The 27,920-nt window shown below is 35.1% G+C and overlaps 1 protein-coding gene across 1 annotated transcript; it reads left to right on the forward strand.

Moving 5' to 3' along the window:
* Positions 1 to 27,920, forward strand: LOC149566417 (uncharacterized). Its single transcript, XM_089819768.1, has 3 exons — positions 1 to 473; positions 27,069 to 27,176; positions 27,261 to 27,920. Exons 1-3 carry the CDS (start codon positions 168 to 170, stop codon positions 27,570 to 27,572), a joined length of 726 nt encoding a protein of 241 aa, XP_089675894.1. The 5' UTR covers positions 1 to 167; the 3' UTR covers positions 27,573 to 27,920.

Consider the following 27,920-nt stretch of genomic DNA (forward strand, 5'->3'; position numbering starts at 1 on the left):
GAAGTACAGCTGTGTTCTGCCCCTCTCCCTCTCGAAGGTGCATTACATCTGTGCTTGAAAAACGATTTCCAAATTATACGTTCCCAATTTGAAACTCTTTTTCAGGGAAGAAGGTTTCAGACAGTTGAATTGAGCTGCACATTCTGTTACTGTTCAGGAAGGGCACGATGATGGGGATTTACGCTGCTGCAATTGCAATGGTTTTAGTGTTAACGATAGAATTTGGCATGACAGAAGATACTAACAGGGTATTCAGTCCGTGCTCAGACACACTGGTGCAGAAGAAAGATGGATTTACGTTTGGTTTAGCCTTCGCGGCCAGGGAATCGTTTTATATAAACAATGTGGAGCTGTCGCCCTGCGATAAGCGTTTGGCGTTGTCGTCCAAGTCGTCTCAGGTGGCCGTGTTTAGGCCGAAGGTTGACCAGATTACGCTTCTCACCATCAACACAACCAGCGGCTCCTTCTCCCCGGTATGCTTTCTTTTTCCTCCTGTTAGCTCAGATCTGCTTTAAGCCTCAAATAATTTTGCTGCAAACCCCAAATCCTAGTTTTTGGGGTGCCTAAGATCTTTTCTCCTCGTCTATATAATACTGCACACGGTTGAATCGGCCAAGGGTTGTAAATAAGAATAAACTTTTCTAAAAACAGGATGTATTAATTTGCATGGACATTTCGAATTACGGTACATGATCCTTCATCTAGAAAAACCAATCACGATCAATACTCACGGTAGGAAATTTGAGTAATATTAAACTGCACAAGAAATCCACTTGTAAGCTTGCGCAAAGAGGTCGCAAAAGCCCATCTGCCATTTGTCACAGCACAGACCACAATAACAGTATGAACCATCCTGGGGGGCGGGTGTGCGGGTTGGTGCAGGGGGACTCGATAGTTCGCCGGCAGGGGCAGCTGAACATTGGTTGAGGACGTTATTACATACTCGAAAAACTAGGTGAGGGGTATTGAAACAAGATAGTTTAGTCTGGATGATCGAATCTCAAACAAAAACTAAAAAAAGTTGACAGCGGTGCCTACGGCTACATTTCGTTATGGAACAACATGAACTTAAACAATCAGGGTACTGAAGGGTGCGATAGCGTCGACCACTAGTGGCCTCCCAGAACGGACTGTATGGTCATAGCCTGCTGTTGCAAGGATTGCTAATAGCTGTGGCATTTCTATTTTTGTTTCTTCTTTATGCTCTTCTATTCTGCACTAAAAGCCTTTTGAATTCCAAAGACATCCTGCGCATTTACCTAGATCTTACAAGAGACATCCAATTTTACACACAAAGAAGCAATAGGAGTATTATAATAAAAAGGCTTATTGTCATTTGTTCCTTCACAAGGCATATATAACTAGTGAAAGAAAACAACATTTTATGGAACAACAATCATATATGCAAACGAGAGGGTTGTACACGCAGTGTATCATTCCAATTGTGTGAGCTACTTCGCATTTCCTAAACTAATCATTGATGTGTAAAATTGCAAGCCCTGTGCTAGCATCTGGGCTATCTGAACAGCACGAGATGATTTAAGAAACTTACTCAGATCCTTGTACAAAGAATAATCAAAGAGTCAACGTACAATAGATACTAGAAAAATAAATTTCTTGGATAACATATTCTCAACTAAAAGTAGTGTTTTTTCATTTCTGTAAGAGAAGCTTTGCAAGGATTCCATCAACTTTGATAATCCCCACTGTAAAAATCCCCACCTTAATCTGCACTTGATGTTTTCCCCTCTGACCATATCAAACATTTTGCTGATCACATGCTTTCCAGATTCCAGGTTTCTGAGCATACAATATTTGGTTTGCAATTTGTGTTATGGGTTCTGCATAGATTTGTTCACATACGATTGCATAACGTTTTTTACAGTGAATTTGACTTACAAATGCTCGGCATAGGCAACAAGGTAATGCAATAGTGATGGAAGTGATTCCCTTATATATCTGCAACAGAGGTCTTACTAAGAAGAGTACAACATGGTTTTTCACGTTTCAAGGATTTGATGTTTTGCAAATTATAGTGAAATTGAATTCCGGCTTGCTTACTCTATATTGTGGTACTCCATGCTGAGGAAATTATATATCTGAAAATGTCTGGTTCTACAATACAAAATACCCTCATTACATAGAATGACCTTCTGTCAATCATGTTAGAAAAATCAAAATCTACAACTCTTATATAGCCCATCTCTTCTTGCAGCAAATTTTCTGCCTAGTAAACATAGCAAGAAGGAAACAATAATTCTTAAGTCTCTGGCTACAATCTTATAATAGGAATTGAAAGACAATCTCAGTTTTTTCAAACTTCTCCGTTTGATCATTACATGCTAAACCTCATTGGAGAAAGGGTACAAAAATAATATTTAGTTAAATGAGAGGCCGGAATTGATTGTAAAATGGAAGTTACTTACGAAAAAATCAAATAATAGATCTCTGTAGAGGACGTTTCTAGCACGGAGATACTCAAAGGATAGCAAAACTTGTGCTGCATAGAAACGCTACAGGAAAATCTCACCAATAAATGAATATAACTAGAACCAGAGATCGATGGAAAGCAATTTCATTATCAACTTTTGATACAACAAGATACAATTGAATAATTGTTTGAGAATGCGATCCATTTGCTAGTTGAGCAGAGTGGAAGGAAAGATGTAAACTGTATTTTGTTCAGCCAAAAATTCAAGGTAGTGTGTACAAGTTAAATATATCCAATTATACAGAAACAATCCCATAAACCCTTGTCTAAGAGGCTGTGGTGTAACGGTAATTGGGGCCATGAACAACTATACAAAAGGTGAGGTCCCACAGCCTCTGCTATAATATCAAATGGGAAATCAACTAAACATCTTTGGTGATTTATTGAAAGCAATTACCCCCAACCTCACACTTATTTGCAGACCAGGAATTGACACATCGATACCACACACAAACATTTGGTCTGCAAATCACGAGAATTTGTCACTCCCTATTCCACATACCTGTGATTTCACAGGTAGAATCTATTGGCCAATGGGGTCTGTTTTGGCAAATTTTTGTCTCTAGTGCTCATGGAGTAGAATAAAAGGCATAGCCTACTTATCTATTTTGAATTTACATATAAATTTTCCTGCCACATCTGTCACATATACATTTCGAAGTGGATGCACAACTGTAATGTCCCCACTTTAGTAGTCGACCAAGTGTGTGTGCGTTAGCCTAGTTCTACATGGTCCCGAGGGCTAACAAAGGGTTTAAAGGGATCTTAGAGTGTTTTGGCCTAGTCATCTCCAGTTTGGGCCAAAACGGAGTAGATTTACTTAGTCTCAGGCATGCTTACTATTTTTAGTAAGTCAGCAAGACACAAGGGAGACTAGTTTTGGTGATTGAATTTGATACTACTCGGCGAGAGCTTTCCGACGAGCTATCACTCATGCTATTCGGAGTTCGATAGCTAATATATTTTAATGCCTAAAGTATTATTAAAGTAACATTTAATTTAGTTGTAAAATATTAAATTGTTACTTTAATATTAAATTTTATGGGAATGTGTGCAAATCAAAAAGGGGCGCCTAAGGGAGACATAAGTGATTATTTTATTATGTTTTATATTGTACATCTTTTATCCCACATTGCTCATGTGAGTTAAATCAACTCTTGGAGAAAGAATAAAGGGGAGCGTTAGTGGCTTCATTTGACAAGTTGAATATGAGAAGAAAATTGATGTGTGAGTTGCAGATCCGTTCTAGGCATTAGAGGATGTCTATCCTCTCTTGTGACATTCTAGATGTCATTCCCTTGGGGTTTAGCCTTTGGAATTCATTGCTATCAGCTCCATTGATAGGCAGATTGGGCGCATTTCCAGCTACAGGTGGATTATGTGTTTGCTCATATCATTTTCGCTTCTTGTCCAATGCTTATGCCATTGTGAAGGGATGATTTTATGAGGGTCTTGGACTGATTGAAGACAGATTTTACTGTAGCAGCACTGTAGCACGACACTATTCATATTACTGTAGCAACAAGAAAATTATGTTATAATGCTGGAGTAATTAGTGAGTTGAAAAGTCTGCTATGTATTTGATTTTATTAGTTGAAAATTAATATTATTTCAGCAGTAGTTCAATCTTCAGTTTGCATATTATTATAAATTCCTTGTTGTTCATGCTATGTAGTTTCAAATCTATGCAAAGACATAAAAACAAACAAACATTTTATTTCTGGAGCTATAAAGGGGTTTAAACATTTAACAGAGAAATTAAGAGTTGGATGCAAATTATTTGACTAAATTCCTATCAGCAGTTAGTTCAGTTTTTGGGCAAATTCGAGGGTGTCCATTACAACAACTACAACATTTGCCTCAAAGAAGAACAATTCGCCAGATCTTGATGTGCATCTCCTCGTCTGCCTTGACCACGGTACACAGCAAGAAATCTATTTTGACAGTGATTCTTAAAATAGCTGCCTTGCCTGTATAGTTGCAGTATAAACCTCAAGTGCCTGAATGAAAATGTCATAACAGACTGACACATCAGCACTCCCAATCTGCAAGCCTGGGAATGTAAGCCAATATTCCTGTCTTGGATTTTCTATTTTTTTCCTTTTGTGAAATCTAGATGACAATACAATGAATGTTTGAGAACTTAGTGAGTTGTAAGCCAAAGATCAGGGTCTTGGATACATTACTGATTGCATATTAGCTACCCAAGTACTTTCAATTATTTGGACCTGTGTAAGAGATTTATAACATTATGCATTAAGACAATGTACTATTTGTTGTCATTTTGTGACACGCCATTGCTCAAAATTAATTGTAATATACATATTAATTAAATAATTTGTTTCAATTCTTAAATTCGTTTCTGTCAATCCCTTATCTCCATATTGCTTATGCATTTTTATGAAACATCCAAGTGCTCATATGGGAGCGTACCATAGATAACTCTTGGGCAGCAGGTGACCTTTGTGTTTGCCAAATTTGTTGTGACTAAATCCAATTTTTTTTAGATAGAGGGTCTGAAAATCACAACCCCCAAAATTAACCCGGCCTAGGTTTATTGTTGATGGAAGTTCATGATTATGCAAAGTAAATAGAATCAAATGTGCGCCACCTCTGCTCCGTGCGCGTTGTTCCATTGTCAATGCATTTGATTAGTTCACAGGTCATTAACTACAAACTCCAGACAGTTACTGAATTGCTAGCAAGTGAACCATTTTTAGATGTATGCTTAAATTGGTGATATTTTGCAGTGAGTGTTTTGGAGCAGACGATTAAACAAAGATGAGTAAATTACACAAAGATGTAAAAGTGTGGATTTGCCCAACTATGATCATGCGATGCAAATGTGATTTGCTTTACTCATATTTCAAATGATTATACTCATTGCATTGCTCATTGTAGTAAAAAAAACTTCTCATTTTAAAATTTATAGTATTAGCCATAAATATCGTAATAGTCACTTACTACTTGTTTGGTGTTTGACTATTCCCTACTTAAGAATATTAATCAAAGAAGTAACATGACAATGACATTTATACTTTCAGAACTGTGAACCAAATAATACTCATTTTATATTTGTATCACCTTTGACTATTCTCTACTTACTGATGATGATGATACAAGTGAAGTGAAAATGACATTTTGAGCTGTGATAATTATGAACAAGTTAATAGCAAATGCATCATAGTAGAATCTACTATTTTTTAGCTTCATACTTATAAGTTGACTCTATGTTATTTACTTAATCTGATCAGCACTTGCATCCCTCTCTCTCTCTCTCTCCCTGTTTTTTGTAAAATATAACTTCTTACCTTGCTGTCTCTATTCATAGGAAATCTATTTTTGAGGAATGTTTAGTGGAAGATGGCTTAACAAAATTACAATTTTGCTTTAGAAAAATAAAAGGAGCAAGGAAGAAGAGAGATAGGGTTGTTCTAAAGTGCGAGCTGGGTCATTATGCATCAGAGATCAGGAACTCCAAGTTGGAGACACAAAGATGGCTTGGAATATTTAACACAGCAGAAGAAGTGGCCTATGCCTATGACATGGCTGCTATATCAATGAGAAGCAATAATACATACACAAAATTTGTGTATGTCAACCCTAAACCACACAATCTGTTGTCCAACTTGTCCAATATTTCATTATCACCCCTGGAAAGTATTTTACAAAAACTGAAAAAAAGGTAAAACAAATTATTGAGGTACTCTGCATTTCAAAAATCTAGGAGACTGATTCAAGCAAATGAAGACCGATTTGCAATTTCTAGTACTTCTGAACATCCTACAGAAGATATGTCATATAGAGGTGTTAGAAAACATTCCTGGGGTTACTATGTTGCAGAGATTTGGAATTCTAAAGAAGCAAAATGACTGTGGTTGGGAACTTTTGATACATAGAGGAAGCTGCAGTTGCCTATGAGATGGCTGCAATTAATATCATTACAAATTTTACGCTTATGAATTCAAAGCCACATATTTACTCCAAAAAACAACGCAGTAGTCATTTGTGTGACTTAGAAAGTAGTTATGAATTCAACAGAAATTCCTTTGAGTCAAACAATGTATTGGAAGCATCTCTATTTAACAACAATTCAATCAATTGAAAGACAGGTGGTTTGTTTCAACTACTGCAAGTAATAACAATTTTCATCATACAATGCTGGATAATGAGAAACAACATATGCCACCTGTAGTAGTGACATAGACACTACAAAACCCTCACAAATTGCAGATGTATTTACTAAGCCCTTGCCAAGAGATACATTTGAAAAGTTGAGACAGAAGTTAGGAGTTGTCTCACTTTATCATTGAAGAGTGGTCTTGCTCAAGGGGAGTATCTATTGCATTATTTTATGCCCCTTGCCAGTGTTTGCAGATTTTATCGCAAATTTGTATCAGTCATTGATGTCACAGGGGGAAAAGTACTGTTTTCTTTGTTGCAAGATGTTGCAAATGGAGATGGAGTTTCCATCAATGATAATGGGCGAGATTGCTGAGCATGTTGTCGTTGATGTCACGGGTTGATTGTCAAGGTTGTTTAGCTTTCAGAAGATTTACTAGTAGCCTGCTTGCTTGCTAGGTTAGGCTATCTGCTTGCTTGTTCAGTTGAGCTACTTGCCCGAGTGTCAACTTGAGGTGGGCGCCTGCATGTATGCTTTCAACGCATATTCTATTAGTCTAAAGTTAAAGTTTATGAATGCTCCCAACACATAATCTCTATAATGTGTGATGATGTGTTGCATGAAATTGATTCTTCCATGCCCAGTCACATATTTTGGGTGCTGTTTCTAATATGTTTGTGAGGTCTTGTATTTAGTAAGCCCATGTGTCTCTTTATATTTATCGGGAGCCGCTTGTAGTGTATCGTGTGTTTGTGCATGGCAAATGGAGGAACCTGTGCCGTTTCAAACAGCTGGGTGTGTTTTTTAATAATGGCATTTTCTTTATTCGAAACATTCTAATTTATTCTTCCTTCCTATTTTGGAGTGAGTGGCTGACAAAATTTGATTTGTGTGTTAATTGGACAGCTGTCAAAAACTGTGGGTGGAAGAACCATTTTTGTTGAAAAAGGTAAATGGATGCTATTTTGGGTTTATTTTAAAAAACAAGGCTAAGTAAGTCATGGCATGCAGGTGTGCAAAGAAATAAAAGAACCATTTTTATCGAGCAGAGATCAGAATGTCAGATTGTTATTTTGTGGAGGTATTAGACTAGTTTTTGACAGTTGTGTGGAATACAGTATTGCTGTTTTCAGACGAGAGGATATTGGTGTGAATGGAGAGGTTATTAAGGTTGTCCTACAGGACAAGGTGAACCAAGGAGATGTTTAAACGGTATGACAGGATGAAGTGCTTTGTTCCGTATCTACTCTTGTGATGTATAAGATTGAAACAACAGAGCATAGTTTTGAGCTACAACAGTCACAATATGTGTTAATATTAGTTCGAATTTGAGCAAAGAGTGGTTTAATGTACATATGGTTCGAATTGAAGTTCTTGTTTTGGAGCTATTGGTGTTTAAAAGGGAGTATTTTATTTGAGTTTTGGAAATCAGGAGACTTATAATTATCTTCTTAAGTGGAGTTCGTGTAATTTCCAAAATGACAGGAAATAAAAGTGTTGCCTAAAATCTGAAGAGTGTTGATAAATTTCAATCTATTCTAGAGTTAGTGCTTGAGCTGGGGTTGGTGGCTCAGTAGACTGGAGTTGATGCTCCAGTTCTTCAAAATTGGTGCTCACTGTTTGTAATCTAGGTTGGTGCCCATTTTTATTAACAAAAGTGATGTCATGTTTTTTTTACTAAAAAGGGGTTTCCACAAGAAATCTGGTGTATTTGTTTTTAGTTTTACGGTTGGGACCAGCTTATGTTTATATTTTTCAAGTTTATAAAATTTTAAATATCTGCAATACTGACTCACACCCTCCCTCGTAGTATTGCTTGTGTGCTTCTCAGCTGCTCCTTAAAATTTACAAACTTTTCCAGGCCCAGAAACTTGGTGAGTATATCTGCAGTTCGATCCTCAGTTGGAGCATACAGCAATCATGCTGATCTGTCTTCTACAAGCTTGCAGATGTAATGATAGATGAAGCTCACCGTGCTTGGTCTGCTCATGGAAGACAGGTTTCTTTTGGCAAGTTTGAGAACCCCTTGGTTGTCACAAAAGAGAGGTGAGGGATTTGCTTGCAGCATTTGCATATCAAAAAGTATTCTTCAAAACCAATCTGTCTCACAAGCTGCTTTAACAATTCCATGATATTCAGCTTCAGTGGAGGAAAGAGCTACTGCCTGCTGTTTCTTGCTAGTCCACTGCACCTGTGCCTAGAGTGAAGATATACCAAGATGTAGACTTCCTGTTATCAATAGAAACTACCCTTTTTAAGTCTGCTAAACCAATAAGTGTAATACCCTTCCTTATTATGTTGTGTATTGATGTGCATATATTGTGGTTTCATGGTCTTTGATGATGCGGCTCTATCTGATTGATCTATGTTTGATGTCTCAAACCTTGTTCCGCTTGGTCATAATTGATCGTTTCAGTACTTTGCTATTCAAGTTATTATTGATTATTTACGTTCTCTCTAATAATGTCCTAAATGATTATTAATTAAATAAAAAGATTTGCTGTGCGTACGTGCTGCTTCTGGCTTCACCCGTGTGAGATTTTTTTTATCATCAACGTTTTGGATCAGGATTGAGATTTTTTAATCATCAACGTTTCGGATCAGGATCGTGATCCTTATCCGAAACGTTGGTGATAAAAAAATCTCACACAGTTGAAGCCAGAAGCAGCAGGGCCACAGAGTATAATCCAAAATGTTTATGATTAAAAAAGTCTCATGCAGCTCAAACCAGAAGCAGCACGTAAGATTATCATGGACTGAGGAAATTTAAGATTTGTTGCTATTTAGTTATGGATATACATATATAAATATACATATTTAAAATACCTAAGTAATTTTACAATTTATTATTTATGACTATGATTATGAGATCATGATTTTATGTAATCCCTAGTTATTTTTGGACATTATTTTAGTATGGATCTATATTATATTTCAATTAATATTGATAAACATATTAATATTTATAATATCTTATATATTATTCAAGTTAAAAAAAAAGGATTAATTGGATTGTGTGTGTGTGTGTGTTTATGTGCCTAAAGTGTTATTACAAACTATTCTTTGATAATTATGTTTATTAGAGCTGGTGGTTGTAATGAACTGTCCCCTTGTTGGTATGGGTATATATGTGATGAACTTATATGATATAATTTTGGAAACAAGAATTGGTTATCCTGTTCAACTTCACGGAGAAGTATTCTGAAATTGGGATTGAATTTTGTGGGGAGAGGCATTGAAATCTGGGGGTGTTTTTGAATTCATTTTGGAGGGGGGGGGGATTGTGTGTTAACTTTGGGGCTTTATCTTTTGAAGATCTGTGCAATGGTATTCAGATTTCATCCATTTCTTTTCTGTGTTGTGCTTAATGGGGTTCCATTATTAGAAATTCTTGTTGGTTGAACATATGTAAGTTTGGATTGAATTTGTGCCTGCCTTATCATGTATATGAAAGTTTTTCGTTTGCGAACATACCCTGTTTGAGCGCATTGTAAATTATTCCATGCATACAGGTTTGTAAGGATGTTTCTGTGATTTTGGCATATCCTTTTTGAGTTGCTTAACACTGTTGTATGTTTATAGCTATGTTACCAGTTTGGGTTCGAAGAACCGGTTCGCTGGTATGGCAAAATTTTGAAATGGGGTTTGGGATCGTTAGTACAAAAATATTATATACATATGTATGCAACCAAGAATGAATTACGATTAGAATGCCACATAGTATCATAAAAACAACAATAACACTATAAACTTGTAAGCATAAGATCATATCTATTATCAACACCACAATATCAAATAATATCAAATCCAAGTAACATTATTTTGACTTCCAACAATTAAAACTTTATACTAAGTTTTAACCATATAATAGATTATCTAATTCTTCATCTTCTTCTCATCATCATCAAAGTCATTAGTTAATTCATAAACAATGCCAATGTCATTGGGATCGATGCACTAATGATATTCCTGCTTTCTAAGTTGTCAAATGCTTATTACTTTTTCATTGTACAGAGAACTTGTTAGTTTGTAATTATCATCCTACTTGAAAAATATTATATAAGTAGCTTGTAACTCCCTTCACCTATTGAAGATGTTGTTTAATGTTTAAAATATGATTTATCACGATATGGAGCTTTCAATTCATTCGATAGGGGTCATTATCAGCAATTGTATATAAAAATTTCACTGGAAGATATCTTGAGTGCTTGTTTAATTTGATGTAACTAATATCTGAACTTCAGCAAATTTTGTTTTGTAGTGTTAAAGATCTTTATTCAAATTCTGTAATAATAATTTTCTGCACTGAATTATAGAATGTTTCTTAGTGGAACTATACCTGATTCGACCTAAGTTTGGCTTGGAGGAACCAGCCTGCCTGAACTTCGAACCCAAGTGGAACCCAAAAAGGGAACCAGAACCAAAACCAAGGACTGGTTAGAAATTCACCTGGTTCGAAGGGCTGGGGGGAGAACTGGGTAACTAAGGTTTATAGGGAACCCATTTCATAGATGCCACATCTTTATTACTCTGGTACCTTGTAGTGTTCAATTAGGAGGGTCATTGTTAATTACAACAATGACTGGTAGCTTCAGGCCTCCTAAATGCTTCAAACCAGAATGCACCAATAGGGTTTTGTTAGAAACCACCCTAGAGTTGTACATATGATATGATTTCCAGTGACTGTATGCTGACAAAATCCTATATATTTCTGTAGCAAAATGACTAAATTATCTCTTTTATTAGCATTGCCTTATTTCCTCATGATTCCTGCATACAGTGCCTAGTTTCCGACTATGCCATTGCATAATCTTTTCAATGATTCGTTCAATAACCAGAAATATTCTGTATACCCGGCAATTTCTTCATGGTGCCTGTTGTATGGTCTAGCCTGTGTGTTTTTGTCTTCTGTTTGGATGTTTCCCTTGCATCCTGTTCAATGTGCGTACCATATGGGCAGTGACTTCCCTATGCTTGCTAGTGTCTCCTTACTCGTGAGTGTTTTGGTTGTCATTACAAAACTATGAACTCCAATTGTTTTATGTTGGCCAAGTTCCCATATCCATAATCTAACAATGGCAGGTCTGATGCATTCTGGCCCATATATACTCATACTGTTAAGATACCAAAATCGTTTTCTCTGCATTTAGTGTTGTTCATCGTTTATTGGCCTTTTAAATATCATGTATCATTTCTTCTTCTAGTCTGTCCTTAGTCCACATTAGCTGCTAGCCATCTACAGAGCGAGAACATTGGAGTATGAAATGGGTCAAACCCATGAAGAGGTGTCATGGCAACTCCTATTGCCACGATAGTTAAGTATTCTATGTGAAATACTTTGACATCAATATTTTCTTTTACATTAATATTTCCTTTGAGCAGACCCAGATCGGCCAACATTCCTGAGCAGATCCAGCATTTGAGCTTCTCACCTTATGATCTTACATCTGCATAATACTATGCAACGAGTTACTCCTGATTGCAGCCGAGCCATTGCTAGCACTTAAGATCAAAGGCATGCACATTAACTAGACATTGATCTCTGTCAATGCTAATGCAGTAGTGCCTCATCATCTAAGGCATGGACATTCAGATCCTGCACAGTTGTAGCAGATCGGACATCAACAGTGACACTCAACTTTTATTTCCTCTTGTTCAAGGATAATTCTTTGCCACAAAGTATACACTCAAAATAAAGGTTTATAATTTCCAACTGATATTTGCTGTAGAAGTCCATTGTTCTATTTGAGGCATTGACTGCCTATGAGGAAATGATTTCCTTACTTCTGTCTTCCATATGCCACTGTAATTAATATTCCAGATGTAGAGAATTTCAATACTTGTGATGTGTATAAATGTCTATTTATTTGCAGTCTGGCTCTGATACCATGTTAGTTTTCCAAGGATTGCTGCAAATGTACTAAGCACTGCCGGATTGGTATGTGTGTTCCAAATGCAACATCCTCTTAGATTTATATTGAGAATAGGAAATGAATAAACATGTCCCTTCATGGGACATATCTATTCATTAATCAGATAATTGATATAATAATATTTTTAATCATTTATATATGTTAAGTTTGTAACTATGATAATCTACAGGTCTGAATGTGCAGACCGCACTTGATCTTCTCCATCTTAAATGTCATATGAATGGCATTAAGTATATTCCTATACTCCTCTTGTGATAGGTGGCGACTTCTTAAAGGATTTTTTGATATTTAATACTAATCTAACACATTGTGTGTGTTGGTGATTAATTATTAATCATCTTGCAGATCGCCGATTTTTGGGAGAGGGTGTGTGCCGACTTAGGAAGGACATTTCCCTTTGACAGACATGCCCTTTAGTCATGATATTTAGGAAGGGTATTATTGCAGTTTGAAGGACACACAAATACATTAAGTCTGCTCCCTCAAGCAACAATATCCAATTGATTTATTGTAGAGATAAAACTACTTTCAGATCAAAATAAAGGTTGACAACTACTCCATACTTTAGAATTTTAAGAAGTTCATTTTCAGCAATAAAGGATAGATTACAAGTCTGATCAGAGGCACAAAATTTGCAGAAATTTTACATGGTATCAGAGCTTTGGTAGTCGAACCTAGGCTCTGCAAAATTCAGTAATTAGACTTTATATATATCTAGCAACTATCTCCTATCTTCAATGGCATACACAATCAGACCCAAGGACAGGTTTGATGGGAAAGAACACTTTGATGCCTGGAAATTCAAAATCATGATGATTCTTGAAGAGAATGATGTAAAACAATTTGTTGATAAAGCATCCAAACAACCTCCAGTTGAACCTCATAAATCTATCTGGAGCAAAGGAAATAGGAAAGCAATTCAAATCATATTAGATGGAGTAAAAAATGATATTGTACCTATGCTTACAAAACATCATACAACATTTGATATGATGAATGCATTACTAAATGCATATGAGGTCAATAATGCAACTAGGGTTCTCACATTGAAAAGGCAACTAAATCACATTCAAATAAAGAAAGGAGAATCAATGAATTCTTACTTCCTAAGGGTTGTAGGCATTAGAGATGAACTATCAAGTATAGGAACCATTGTCAATGACACAAAACTAACACTAATGGGGATAGATGGATTACCAGATTCATGGGAAACTTTTGCATAAGGAATAAGTGCCAGAGATAAGCTTCCTGACTTCAACAGACTTAAGGGCGATTGTCTTCAAGAAGAATCCACAAAATTAAAGACATGAGGGAAACTGAAAACAAAAGATGAAGAACTTCATGTTTTTAATACAAACTCTTATAAGGGCAAGAAGAAGCATTTCAAGAAGAAAAAGGGAAATCAAAAGAATGGAAAACCCAAGAAAGATTTATGCAAAATAAAGTGTTTCAAATGTGAAAAGTCTGGACACTACAAATCTAATTGTCCTGAGAATTCTAAACAACAAGTGAACTGTACAAGTGTTACTAGAGAAGAAGGTAATTATGATCCTGAGAATCGTGTATTATATTCGTCACTATCAAATGAAATATCAAATAAAGCATGGGTAATTGATATTGGATCTTCTAGACATATAATAGGATACAAAGAAGCACTAGACTCTATTTGAGAAAAGGTCAATGGCGAAGTTACCATTGCTGATAATTCAACACATCTCGTCGAAGGAATTGGAAATTGCACCTTGAGACAAAAATTTGGAAATTCTCTTCTTCTCAAAGGTGTACTACGTACCAGGAATTAAAAGAAATCTAATCTCAATTACAACACTTGAAGATGATGGGCATAATGTTGCATTTGTGGACGACAAAGTAATCACTTGGGCAAAGAACTCTTCAATCAAGAAAGCAAAGTTGATTGGTCAGAGAAAAGGATATTTGTATGAATTGAATTCAGAATTTAGTCGACCTATTCAAGCCTTAATTCATGAAGCTGAAGACAAATGAAATTTGGCACAGAAGATTAGGGCATCTAAACTTCAAAACCTTATCAACTATGGAGAAGATGGTTACTGGTTTACTTAAACCCAATAAAGACCACTCAAGCATATGCAAAGGGTGCGCACTGTGTAAGAACATCAGAAGTCCATTTCATGATAGCACTAGAAAAACAAATAATGTTTTAGAATTAATTCATTCAGATTTATGTGGACCTATGTCTGTTCCTTCTCTTGGAGGATTCTAGTACTATATTTTGTTCATAGATGACTTCTCTAGGAAAAATGGATTTACTTCTTAAAATGCAAAGAATCACAAGAAATCCTAAAGAGATTTAGGGTCCGTTTGGTTTGTGGAATTTAAAAAACTTGGATTTCTACAAACCTTGGTTTAGCCAAATCAAGGTTTTGCAAATCTTCATTCCGATTTTTGGGATTTTACTTAAACCGTTTGTTTCACTCGGATGATGCATGTGAAGACACATTTTTATGCGAAAGCTTGGACAAATTTCAAAAAGTATTCAAATCTATTGTTTTTACACTCCTTAAAAAACATAATCAAGTTTTGATTTTCAATTCCTACTTGCTAGTAGGAAGTTGGGAAACTTGGTTTTCAGGCAAAATTGGAAGTCCTGTATGCTAATTTCGTTTTGCCAATTTTGCAACAAACGCAAAAATTTTCAAATCCGGATTTTGAAAAAGCCAATTCCTGTCATCTTCCAAGAACTAAACGGACCCTCAAAGAATTAAAAACATTAACTGCAACTTATCATGACATAAAATTAAAACTCTTAGAATTGATAATGGAGGGGAATACACCTCAAATTTGTTTAAAAGGTTTTGTAAAGAAATAGGAATTAAGAGGGAGTACACCGTTTCTTGTAATCCAGAACAAAACGGGGTAGCAGAAAGAAAAAATAGAACAATTATAGAAGCTGCTAGAGCTATGATATTTGATTAAAATCTAGAATATTATCTTTGGGCAGAAGCCTCTTGTACTGCTGTTTATATTCAAAACAGAAGCCCTCACTCTTACCTTAGAGATAAAACTCCAGAAGAAGTTTTTACTAAGGTCAAACCCAATATAACTCATCTTAGGATTTTTGGGTGCCCTGTATATATCCATATTCCAAAAGAAAAGAGAATCAAGTTAGAACCCTTTGGGAGGAAAGGTATTTTTGTAGGGTATAGTGAAACATCTAAGGCATATAGGATTTTCATACTTGGACAGAAAACTATTGAACTTAGTAGGGATGTAATTTTTGAAGAAGATCTAGCATTCAAAAGAGCCCTAAGTTTTGAAGAACCTTCTTCTTTACCCAGTTTTGAAAGAAATACTGAGTCTGAGTCTCAGAGGGAGAACATAGAAGAAATTGAAGACAAAATTCAAAATCTAAATCTTGAAGAAATTCAAAATTTAAAGAAAAGACCACTTTGGGCTATCAAACCAGTAGAGGAAGCACAAGACTTTGTTGCACCATCTGGAATAGTCAGAGAAAGCAAAAGACCTAAAATATTTTCTAGTCATACAACAAACATGAATGATCTGTCCAAAACAAAACCAACCAATCCTTCAGATTCTATTATACATTCAGCCTGGAATGAAGCTATGACAGAAGAATACCAATCTATTATGAAGAATGATGTTTGGGAAATTGTTCCAAGACCTAAAGGAAAATCAGTTGTTTCTTCCAAGTGGATATTCAAAATAAAGCATGCTGCTGACGGTAGCATTGAGAAGTATAAAGCTAGATTTGTAGCTAGAGGATTTTCTCAGAAAGAAGGTATTGATTATAAAGAAACTTTTGCTTTTGTTGCCAGATATACCTCTGTAAGAGCAGTCCTAGCAATTGCAGCATCGAAGGGATGGAAAGTACATCAGATGGATGTAAAAAGAACATTCCTAAATGGAAAGATTATAGAAGAAGTATATCTGGAGCAACTTGAAGGATTTGAAACTCATGATCCTAATTTTATTTGTCAAGCTATTGACTGTTATGGGCTCCACCATTTGTATTCATTATTTAAGAGGTGATGATCTCTAAGATAATGAACACTTGTATAAAAGACATTATGAGAGATGACGATCTCTTAGATAATGTGCTAAACAGTAGAGTTCTACTGTAAGATCTAGATGAGTTCAAGATCATATTGTGATGTAGACATTGCTATGTTTACGAGTCACAATTTGGATAAATGAAGAATTTTATTATTCTTTGGAGTTTATCCTGTGTTCTAGTAGATCTTAACTCAAGATCATGTTGTGATATAGGAATACCAGTATCTATGAGTCACAACTTGGATAAATGAAGAACTTAAATTATTCTTTAGATTTATCTTGTATATTATCACTAGTAGCAGTGATTTGTCATATCACAGGTTTGGTAATATGACATTGTATCATATGTTCTATGATGCCACATGCCAAGAAGATTCAGATAGATATAGAGTATCAATTCTTGCTTGTTCATCTTTATTGATGTTGTTAGATATGATATCTCTCAGTATGATTATCAAATTAAGAGGGAGTGTTAAGTTTGTAACTATGATAATCTACAGGTCTAAATGTGCAGACCGCACTTGATCTTCTCCATCTTAAATATCATATGAATGGCATTAAGTATATTCCTATACTCCTCTTATGATAGGCGGCGACTTCTTAAAGGATTGTTTGATATTTAATACTAATCTAACACATTGTGTTGGTGATTAATTATTAATCATCTTACAGATCGCCGATTTCTGGGAGAGGGTGTGTGCCGACTTAGGAAGGGACATGCCCTTTAGTCATGATATTTAGGAAGGGTATTATTGCAGTTTGAAGGATACACAAATACATTAAGTTTGCTCCTTCAAGCAACAATATCCAGTTGATTTATTGCAGAGATAAAACTACTTTCAGATCAGAATAAAGGTTGACAACTACTCCATACTTCAGAATTTTAAGTTCATTTTCAGCAATAAAGGATAGATTACAAATCTGATCAGAGGTACAGAATTTGCAGAAACTTTACAATATATATATATATATATATATATATATATATATAAATTTCTCTCCTATATTTAAATTTAAATTTTATCTCATATAATTATATATATGTTTATTTGACAGAAGCTATCAAATATCAACACAAACAACCACCACAGCCTCAACAACATCTTTGTTTCCAGCTCGAAAGAAACCAACCACCACCATTGCTGTTTCTAGCTCAAAGAAAGGCTCCACAAAATATTTCTTCATGGTTTGCCCTCGCAATGTCGGTTGAAGAACCACACAACTGTTTTGCAAAAGAAAATGATTCATTTGAAACCATAATGAATATGTAATCTCACATCAAAACAATACAAACGATGAAGTCAGCCCCGTGACCAAGCACCAATTGACACTTTCAAAACTATTGACCACTATAATAAATGTGTCAAATAAAATGATGCCAATTACCTTTAAAAAGTTTCAGTAATCAAGTATATTCCGTACATTGAGATGCCGACCATTACAAGGATCATGCACAATGATTATAATGCCCATGGTCAAAGGGTACCAATCTTTGCTCACTGATTTAATCAAATGCTTTTATCATACCACTGAACTTAATCAAATTTAATGTTAATTTTTTTCATTTGCAAAGTCTTCAAAACATAATCATTTAACGTTTGGAGGTCATGATTACTATGAGAATTTTTATCTCTCATATTTACACCTTGATTTGAAATATACACACCTGATAAGTTATATGCACTAACTTACTAGTGACTTATATATTTTAAGATATAATAGGAGGTCAATGGTTTGTCAATGAAAGTTGATAAGACATTAATTGCTTATTCTAAATAGGAATACGTGCCATTGACAACTGTTGCAAATAAGATAAATATTAAATAGATTATCAAATAGCAAGAGTACAAATAAAGAAATCAAGTGTCATGATAACTATATCAATGAGAAATTGTTTGACCAATTACAAATCAAGAGGACCGGTTGAAGAGATATATTAATACAACTACTAATTTGTGAATACCAACATATGCATGTACCAATCTGTTCAGGATCAAACTGCTATGAAAAACTATTGATGAGCTATCATAGAACCCTGTAAGTTATCACTGTTATACTTCATAAACCATATGTTTTGCCAAATCATATGCCAAAATGGATGGACATAAGTATACTAGTTTGAAAAAGAACTGAAACCAAATCATGCTGTCATATACATGTATGGACTGAAAGCAAAGTATTCCCTGTGCCAAAGGTGTTTGCCCAAACTGATAATGGTATGTCAAAGCATATTAAAGGCAAGTGTGATCAAAGCAAACTGACTTAAGTGTCACCATACCACACCAACTGAAGTGTGGCCATACCATACCAATTGAAAACCTGAAATGAATACTTGTAATCAAGTGCCTTTGTGTGTATTTGACATCAAGGGCAACAATTGAGGACCAACTGAGGGCAACAAATATATTACATACTATCGTTTTATTTTGAAAGTAATAAGTTGTTGTTGTTAATCAACATCATGCTTTACATTTAGATTTTCTTATTCATCTTTTGGATCTATAAGGAATCATGAATATTTATATGTAATTTTTGATAGACTACCCTTAGGAGTGACATATTTAAGGTGATTGATATTTTGTTTATTATCATATGTTAATTTTTTTACATGAAGTTAGTAATTATATGTATGATAGTGTTTCTTGAATAGAAGCTTAATATTATTAAAGATATGATAACTAATTGTTTATTTGAGGATCTCCATTTGTACTTTGTATGGTTTTATGTTTCTTTCGTTCTGATTTTCCTCATAATAACCAGAGGTGAGGGATGTTCTTATTCCATCGATTTGGATGATTAAATTTGTTGATTTTATGGAGATTTTTTGTGCAATTGATGTTGAGGGGATCCCAGTTATGCCCCAATTTTATTTGTTGAAGGAATTTCATATTGTGATATATGCATTAACCTTAGTGGTTTGGGGCGTTGGATATTTGATTTAAGCTTTTGGGGAACTTTGAGGGGTTGATTCCTATATGTATTTGTTTTTGATGTCCTCCTTGATTTGATGGTCACATGTGGAACCTATTGACGTTTGAGTTGTTGAGCTCTTTTGTTTTCAAGTTTTATTGGGGGGGGGTTTCTATGAACATGGATAGGAGAGTGGCTTGCAATAGGGTTGGGGCCTGAATTGGTTGCTAGTTTAACATATTGTGGAGTTCTAATCAAGTGATACCTTATTAAAATGAACTGGGTTGGGTTTATAGATTAGTCGAGATAAATGAGTTCCTCACTCATGGCCATGAAAAGTCTTGTATGGACCATGATGATGTTATTTGTTGATTTTATGGAGTTTTTTGTGCAATTGATGTTAAGGGGATCCTAGTTATGCCCTAGGTTGATTTGTTGAAGGAATATCATATTGTGATATGTGCTAACCTTAGTGTTTTGGGGCATTGGATATTTGATTTAAGCTTTTGGGGAACTTTGAGGAGTTGATGCCTATATGAATTTGTTTTTGATGTCCTCCTTGATTTGATGGTCACATGTGGATCCTATTGGTGTTTGAGTTGTTGAGCTCTTTTGTTTTTGAGTTTTATTGGGGAGGGTTTTCTATGAACATGGCTAGGAGAGTGGCTTACAATAGGGTTGGGGCCCGAATTGGTTGCCAAGTTAACATGTTGTGGAGTTCTAAACAAGTGATAACTTATTAAAATGAACTGGGTTAGGTTTACAAATTAGTCAAGATAAATGAGTTTCTTCACCCATGGGCATGAAAAGTCCTGTGCAGCACATGGATGGGTTGGACAAGGCTCAATGATCTATGTGGCACTCATTGTCAAATCAACTTCCTTGTCCTTATGAAAGATCATTGGTTCCACATGAAAGATCATTGGCTCCACATGACTTACTTCTTATTGTAAGTCACAAGTAAGGGATGCACTCTTAATGTTCATTTGATGGGCGTTACATCCAAATTGTGCTAAAATGGTGAGGACAAGCCGAATGGTACTCATTTTGGCTGTGGGAGCAAAAGTCTCCTCATAATCAATGCCCTCTTTTTGTGAGAACCCTCTAGCAACTAGCCGAACCTTCTATTTATGAAGGGTTTACTCGATAAACCCATTTGAAGCCAATGGGCTTCTTCCCAGATGGAAGATCATAAATGACACAAGTGCTGTTGTTTAGAAGACTGCGGTATTCTGCTTCCATATCTTGTTTCCACTTAGCTATACGTTTAGCCTCTGAATAGGATTGAGGCTCATAAACACTATGGGACATAAGGAAAAATTTAGTGTTTATTATTATTTGCTCTTATTTCTAGACGATCTATCCTCAATGGGCACATCATCATGAATATCACTTATGGTCTTGGCCCACCATTTCAGCCAGAGAGTTGAAGAACCAACATCTGATTGAGGACCAACTGGACCTAGATTGGTTGGAAGAGGCTCATGATGTAGATCAACAAGTTCCTGGGAAAAGTTGGGTGGTGCAATATCATGCCTAGGAGTCTCAACAACTTCAAAAATAATAGTATACTCTACTACAAAAATAACTGAATCAGTGAATGGTGTTTAATCAGTGAAGAAATCTCGACAGTGAGTAAAGTGCTGAGAAGCACTTGAGTTGATATACCAAGCAAACGATATGATGTAATCTGGTGGCCTAGTGATCTCAATATGCTCTTCTAAATTGGCCTTCTATTGAGACCTTTCATGCTTCGTCTATTCAGAAGCCAAACGATGCCAGCAATCCTTCTTATGTGACCATACTTGTGGCAATGATTGCACTAAATGTTCTGCTTTGAGCTGTCCTGGAATCAACCTGAGCCTTTTTCCTGAGAGAATTGATTCTTTCTTTTGTCTTGAGCAAAAGAATTTGTTGTGAAGGCTTGTTCCATGGAGGACAATTTAGCAACGCTATCGAACTGCTCTCCATCTACTTGGTTGCAGAAGTTTGGTGCAAAGAACTGGAAACTTCAAGTCAAAATTAGTTGAGGTAATGTTGAGTGTCTCAATAAAGTGCTCATAAGACTTAGATAGACTTTTCAGAGTGATTATTCCCATGTCCTCTTCCTCCATTGTCAGATCAATCACCTCTAACTGAACACAAATGTCCTTGATTTTTGTTAGATGTTCTTGTAGGGACATTTTCTCATCCATCATAATTGAGAAAGGCATGTTCTTGAGAAAAATGTGTGGCTCTTATTAGATGTTTTGTGTAGGCTCTTCAAGTAATTCTATATTTAAACAACTATCTTGTCTGAAAAAACCTGAGGCAGCTGCTCAGCAGTAACTGACAAATTAATGAGCATCACAACTTCCCAATTCTTTTAATCAAATTATTCTTGTTGTGGACCTGTAGTGTAGGATGAATAGACTTGCTGAGAACAATCTCTTCAAGGCAGTGATATTAAAAAATCATCATCATTTGCTATTTCTGGACCTGTAGTGTAGGATGAGTAGACTTGCTGAGAACAATCTCTTCAAGGCAGTGATATTAAAAAAATCATCATCATACTTTTTGAGGCACAAAATGAGGTATACAAAGAAGGCTGATTGTACAAAACTTGATGCATGAATCCCAGTGAACATAAAACGACAGCTTGAGCCACAAATTTTGAGACAATATTGTCTACTAGCACAATTCCCAATGCACAAAAATAAGTCCTAGCTGCAAGTACTGAGACCTAGAAACTCTAGGTCGTGCTAGAATTTGAGATTAGTAGAGGGTAAGAGGTAAACGCTAACCATAGAAAATGGCCCAAATTCCAAAAAAAATCCAAAATCAATTGAAGCTTGACAAACCCCAGCCATGTAGAAAAATGGCTTACAATAACCCATTTGTGCATACTGAAAATCACGAACCTGTCTGTGTGAATGTAGGAATTGCAAGCATGGATCTGAGCAGACAAAGATGTGTACACATTCCATTTGCATGGAGTAAAGGAGTAAAGTGCACAATAAAACTCTGAGCATACACGTAGGCTGCAAAAAAAATAAAAAATCTTGTTGCTGTTTGTGTTTGCAAACACTGAAAAGAATATTTTCTGCATGCGGGCCACGAGATGCAACAAAAAGCTTTCACAAAAACATCTTTCGTGAAGCCCACAAGTTGCAGGTCTGCAAAAAGAATATTCCTCTGAAAAATTGTGCTGGTAAAAACATGATCACATTGATGACCTTTTACAGCTGCACAAGAACAATCTTTGTAGAAGAGACACAACGACTTTTGAACCATTGACCTTTGAAAAATTTTCACTTAAAAAATTTGATGGAATTTTTAGAGTGACAATTCATTTTTCAAAAAACCCTTACCACGCTGATATCATGCTTTAATGGTAACATAGGACATGGGTTTTGTTTTCTAAAGAATTAATTTTAATGTCCCGAACTCAAAGCAGTAACATAGCATTTTGTAATTTTAATGGTGATTATTTCCTGTCCATTACGTGATATGTTTATGATATGTTATCATTGGTAAAATGAAAGGTGTAGTTTAAGATCCAAAGTCTCATTTTGCAGCTAAACTTGAAATGGAAGATTTTGGTGCTACTAAACATATTCTTGGGATGAAAATTAGAAGAGGTAGAATGAATAGAAAACTGTGGCTAGGCCAGAGTAGGTAAGTGAATTTAGTTTTACAGATGTAGGTATGTGAATTCAGTTCAGAGTTTTAACATGCAGAATTATAGACCATTCTGTGTTCCTTTTATATTGGAACGAAGTTTTTGCTTCAGATTGCCCTACATCCTCATTGGAGATTGAAGACACTAGTAGAGGGCCTTATCAAAGTGTATGATGTATGCCATGATCTGCAATAGACCAAATAATACCCTGGCCCCAAACAATGAGAGTTCTTTTGAGACACAGGTCTTATCTCTCCATTAAGATGCAGTTAAAAGAGCCTTCAGATATTTCCCTTGATATTGATAGTTATGTGGATTCATACTAGGCAGGTGATGTTTTATGTGTTTATTTAATGGTGTAATAGTTGGATGAATAAGTAAAAAATTGCTTTGTCCATTACTAAAGTTGAGTATATGATAACAACTCACACTTGTAACGAAGTAATTTGGTTTAAGAGATTGTTTTCAGATATTGAAATAAAACAAGGTGTGTTGGCAGTTTATTGTGATAGAACGTGATCTGCTTGCTAACTAAGGACTTTATATTTCATGCTTGGATCAAGCACATTGATGTTTAGTATCACTTTGTCAGAGATATGGCTGAGAACTACAGGGTGAAGCTGGTCAAGTTAGAGACTTTGAAGCTGATTATTTAACTAAGGCTGGGATTACAGGTAAGTTTAGATGGGTTTGGAGTTTATGGGACTCTTAGCTACTAGCAATTAAAACATGATGTTACCCTTCCAATGCTCTTGCAAGGTGTCAACAAGTGGTGGAGTATTAGTTTAGATGATGTCTCAACCTTGTGATTATAAAACCTTACCATTGATAAAACCAGCATGAGAGGTTGCACAAGTGCTGAGGGAAACCTTATTGAGTGACCCAAAGTGGCTTAAATAAATCTGAGACAAGAAATGCTTAATTTTTATTATTATTAGATTAAAAAACTTAAATAGATCTAAGACAAGAAATGCTTGATTTGGTAGTTGCTTATTATGATTAGTTTTCCTACCTGTTAACTGAAGTTTATCACAAGTCGTACTAGCTCTTTTGCACTGTATATTTTCACTGTTCTAAAACACAACAGAGTTATATGTTTCTTTATAGAAAAGATTTGCAGGGCTTATGGTGTGTGCCGGAATCTTCCACTTCATGGTTGGTTTTGAGTTTCACATATGCTTTTTCATTGATAATTTAGAATTTTAAAGCTGTGTTACTAGTATGTCAGGGGAATACCTGCAATTAGGTCTGAATTGTACCCTGTTCAGGTACGGGTCCTGTATGTGAGGGGATTCGGCCAAGGTGTCGTGAGAAGCCTATGGATTCATCCAGACAAATCTGTGATAATAAGCTTTTTAAACATTTTATAAAAACTTGGCACAGGCTGTTACAGATAGTGGGGTAATGACTCACACAAGCTGTCACTGAGAAGGATATAAATGGAAGCCATGGGGGAGATAATAAGCACAACAGAGAATATATTCCATCTAGTCCTACAGCAGCGTATGGAATACGTTCTATACAGTGTTGTCTGGATTATAATAACCAGATCATATAGAAGAGTCCCCATGAATAACTAATGGCAGGGTTTTCCAGCAACCAGCAGCTGCTTGCTACGAGTGCTCTGATCTAGAATGAATTTTGTTGAAGTTATTCTGGCATGGAGGAAGGGCCCATCGTATTAGTTACTTTTGAATGAGGCTACTATCCTGACAATATAGAATAGTATTATTTAATTCTAATATTAATCTGTATTATGCTGTAGAAATCCCTCACTATTTTGAGTTAATCCTTGTTTAAGCTCTCGAGAGTCGATTAAAATCATGTAGTTTCCACAGTCCATGAAGATTTCTAGTAGATTTCTGGATTACACTGCAGGCTTTTTTCATCAATGTTTCAGATCAACTATATGAACCATCATCAATGTTTCAGATCAACTATATGAACCATCATCAGGATGAAAGTTAGAGAGCAATGAGATAAGTGGCAGAGAGAAAACTAAATTGGAGGTAGAGGGTTCTAGTAAGTAGGAAGGAATCAGAGAAGAAAACAAGTAAATTTAAATAAACAACAAAGTTAAATAAGTCAAGAGACTAGAAAGCAGTTAAATCTAGTATTTAGTATAGCAAGAACATTAACTAGTGTACATATAGTATAACAAGAGTTGATACCCCAATATATCACGCTAATTAAAAATAACAATATAGTACTATTTATTAATACAAATTAAAATTTTTGTATAAGGTTGAGAAATATTTCACATAACTAGGAAACATGTAGATTGCTATAACGGTTATGTTATTAGACTACAAGAACATTACACTAGTATACATATAGTATAACAAGAGTTGATCCCCAATATATCACGCTAATTAAAAATAACAATATATTAGTATTTATTAATACAAATTAAATTTTTTGTATAAGGTCGAGAAATATTTCACATAACTGGGAAACATGTAGATTGCTTTAACGGTTATGTTATTAGACTACAAATATTCATGATTTTTATTTGCTTGTGTATGGGCAGAATTAAAATTAACCTTATCCCCAATTTTTTTAATCCAAACTACCAAACTGGAACTGGATTCCGAGCCAGGATCAGTAACGTAGATTCAAAGGAATGATCTTATATGTGTATGCTTGAAAACTTGGTGGAATCTTTACGGTCCTGTAACTGACGAAGTTTCACTTCAAATATTTTACAGAAAGATTTTTCGAACTAAAAGGCCAATCATTGTAGAAACTTTTTCCGTCGCAAATTTTAGCTGCTTATTGCACCCATGTTTTAAATTAAAGGTGTATGTTTTATATTCAGTTTCTTTTTTTTAAAGATCTCGACTGCCTTAGCTGTCTTGTTCATGTATTGATTTTAGCTTTACTGTAGTTGAATTTTATGTAGAATCTTTATACTAATACTCTGATTGCTCTCAGCTCACTTGCAGTAGGCATTTACAATGCCACTGGCCTAGTGTTTTATCTGCTTTATTCTAATCTTGCGATGTAAAAATACTTTCTAGCATGCCTTTTCTTGACTGGCAATAAGATATGTAATAGATGGCATATAACATTCTGTTCTACAATACATCCATGTTTGTATCCTTTTGGGCCCATTTGGTTGCTGGAATAGGACTGGAATAGGAAGAGAAAATTAGAATATGTTTTATATTCGCCGTTTGGTATGGTCAATCAGAATTGGGAATAAGAAGACATATTCCAATTTTGTTCCTAAAATGAGCATATGTCTATGCCAAAAAATAGTTGTAATTGGAATAGGCCATTCCTATTCTCAATCTGATTTATTTAAAAAAAAAAAAATTAATAATTTTTTTAAAAATAATTTTTAATTTTTTTTTTCAACATTTTTAAAATTATATCTATTTGTTTAAAAAAAAGTAATAAATAGAATAAAAATGAAAATAAATTAACCTTTTTATCATTATTGAAAAAATTTAAAAAAAAAAAAAAAATTGGAGCGAAATTTTTTTTAAAATGCAAAACTTAACCTTATCCCTATTCCATTTTTGTACAACCAAACAATGGATTAACATATTCTCAATTGAATTCTAAGTGAACCAAACATGATTGGAATTGCCCTTTTCTATTCCCATTCTCCATTTCCATTCCCATTCCCATTCCATTTTTCTATTCAAATTTTCAATTCCTATGCCAGCAACCAAATGGTTTGTGAATGTCATTAATAACAATCTTAAAAATCTATTCAGATGACTATTCTCTTTCCAAAATCTCTGTAGTTAAACATTCATTTTACAAAATCTCAAGTCTTGTAAAATGACTAAATCACTCTGTAAAATCTCTGTAGCTAAATACCCATTTTTTTGTATGCATAATCTTTCTCAAGTACAAGAATTTGATCTAGTGTTATTGGAGATGCAGGAACAATATGGAGGGTATATGGTGGCGTTTGCTGGACATAAATATGCGGCAAGATCTGTTCCACATTTTGTTGCCGACTCAAATATCATTATTACAAGCTTCACATTGGTATTTAAGCTTATCTATTAAAGCTGGATATCGTAAATTTGTTTTAAGGGTAAGTTTAACAATTCTGGAATTTCCTTTTATCAGGCACTTGAGTTCAACAAAGGGAGACTGCAAAATTTATACTGGAAAGCAGACAGCTGCGATTCTTGCGGTGGAAATACAACATTTGTCTGTTATAAGAAGCAAGCCTGTGCAGTTAGACTTTCTAGTTGCAAAAACAAGGGAGGTTCAGTTGATTGCAGTCTCGGCATACAAGTAGCCTTTTCAGGCACAGATAAGCATGATGCAGTGTTGAATTCCTGGTATGAAGTAAGCAATTTGAGGCAATATTCTTTGTATGGTTTGTACTCAAATCTGAAAGGTTCCCTTACAAGTCAGTTCAACAATTTCTTCTAAGTTTTTCGAAGGCGTTATTCTTGTATACTTTGTATTAAAATCTTGTAAAGTTCCCTTACAAGTTTAGGACAAGTTCTACTAAGATTTAAAAGCTGCCGATGGCTCTCTTCATTGTTGAAAATAAACTAAAGAAGCAGCTCTGAATGCTTTCTCTAACTGGAACAAGTCATATGTTGTTCACTGAAATGCGCTCATAGATAAGATGACTAGTTGATTGTTGGAGATGTGCAACTCTCCTATTCACACATCTATAATTATTCAGTTTGATTGTTTGTTGTGCCTCACTTGTATGATTTTTCATTGATATTTTATGCAACACCAGAAGCCATTATTATGGAGTTTAACAAA

The sequence above is a fragment of the Cupressus sempervirens genome, chromosome 3 (genome assembly GCF_028749045.1).
Source record: "Cupressus sempervirens isolate cs-2001-9-10 chromosome 3, ASM2874904v1, whole genome shotgun sequence".
In the NCBI taxonomy this organism is placed as follows: Eukaryota; Viridiplantae; Streptophyta; class Pinopsida; order Cupressales; family Cupressaceae; genus Cupressus; species Cupressus sempervirens.

What these genes read in the sequence shown, in the direction of transcription:
- LOC149566417 (XM_089819768.1), top strand. Translation starts at nt 168, where the DNA reads ATGATGGGGATTTACGCTGCTGCAATTGCAATGGTTTTAGTGTTAACG. An exon ending in CCAGCGGCTCCTTCTCCCCG is followed by an intron (nt 474 to 27,068) that starts GTATGCTTTCTT and finishes TTGGAGATGCAG; the next exon opens with GAACAATATGGAGGGTATAT. An exon ending in TTATTACAAGCTTCACATTG is followed by an intron (nt 27,177 to 27,260) that starts GTATTTAAGCTT and finishes TCCTTTTATCAG; the next exon opens with GCACTTGAGTTCAACAAAGG.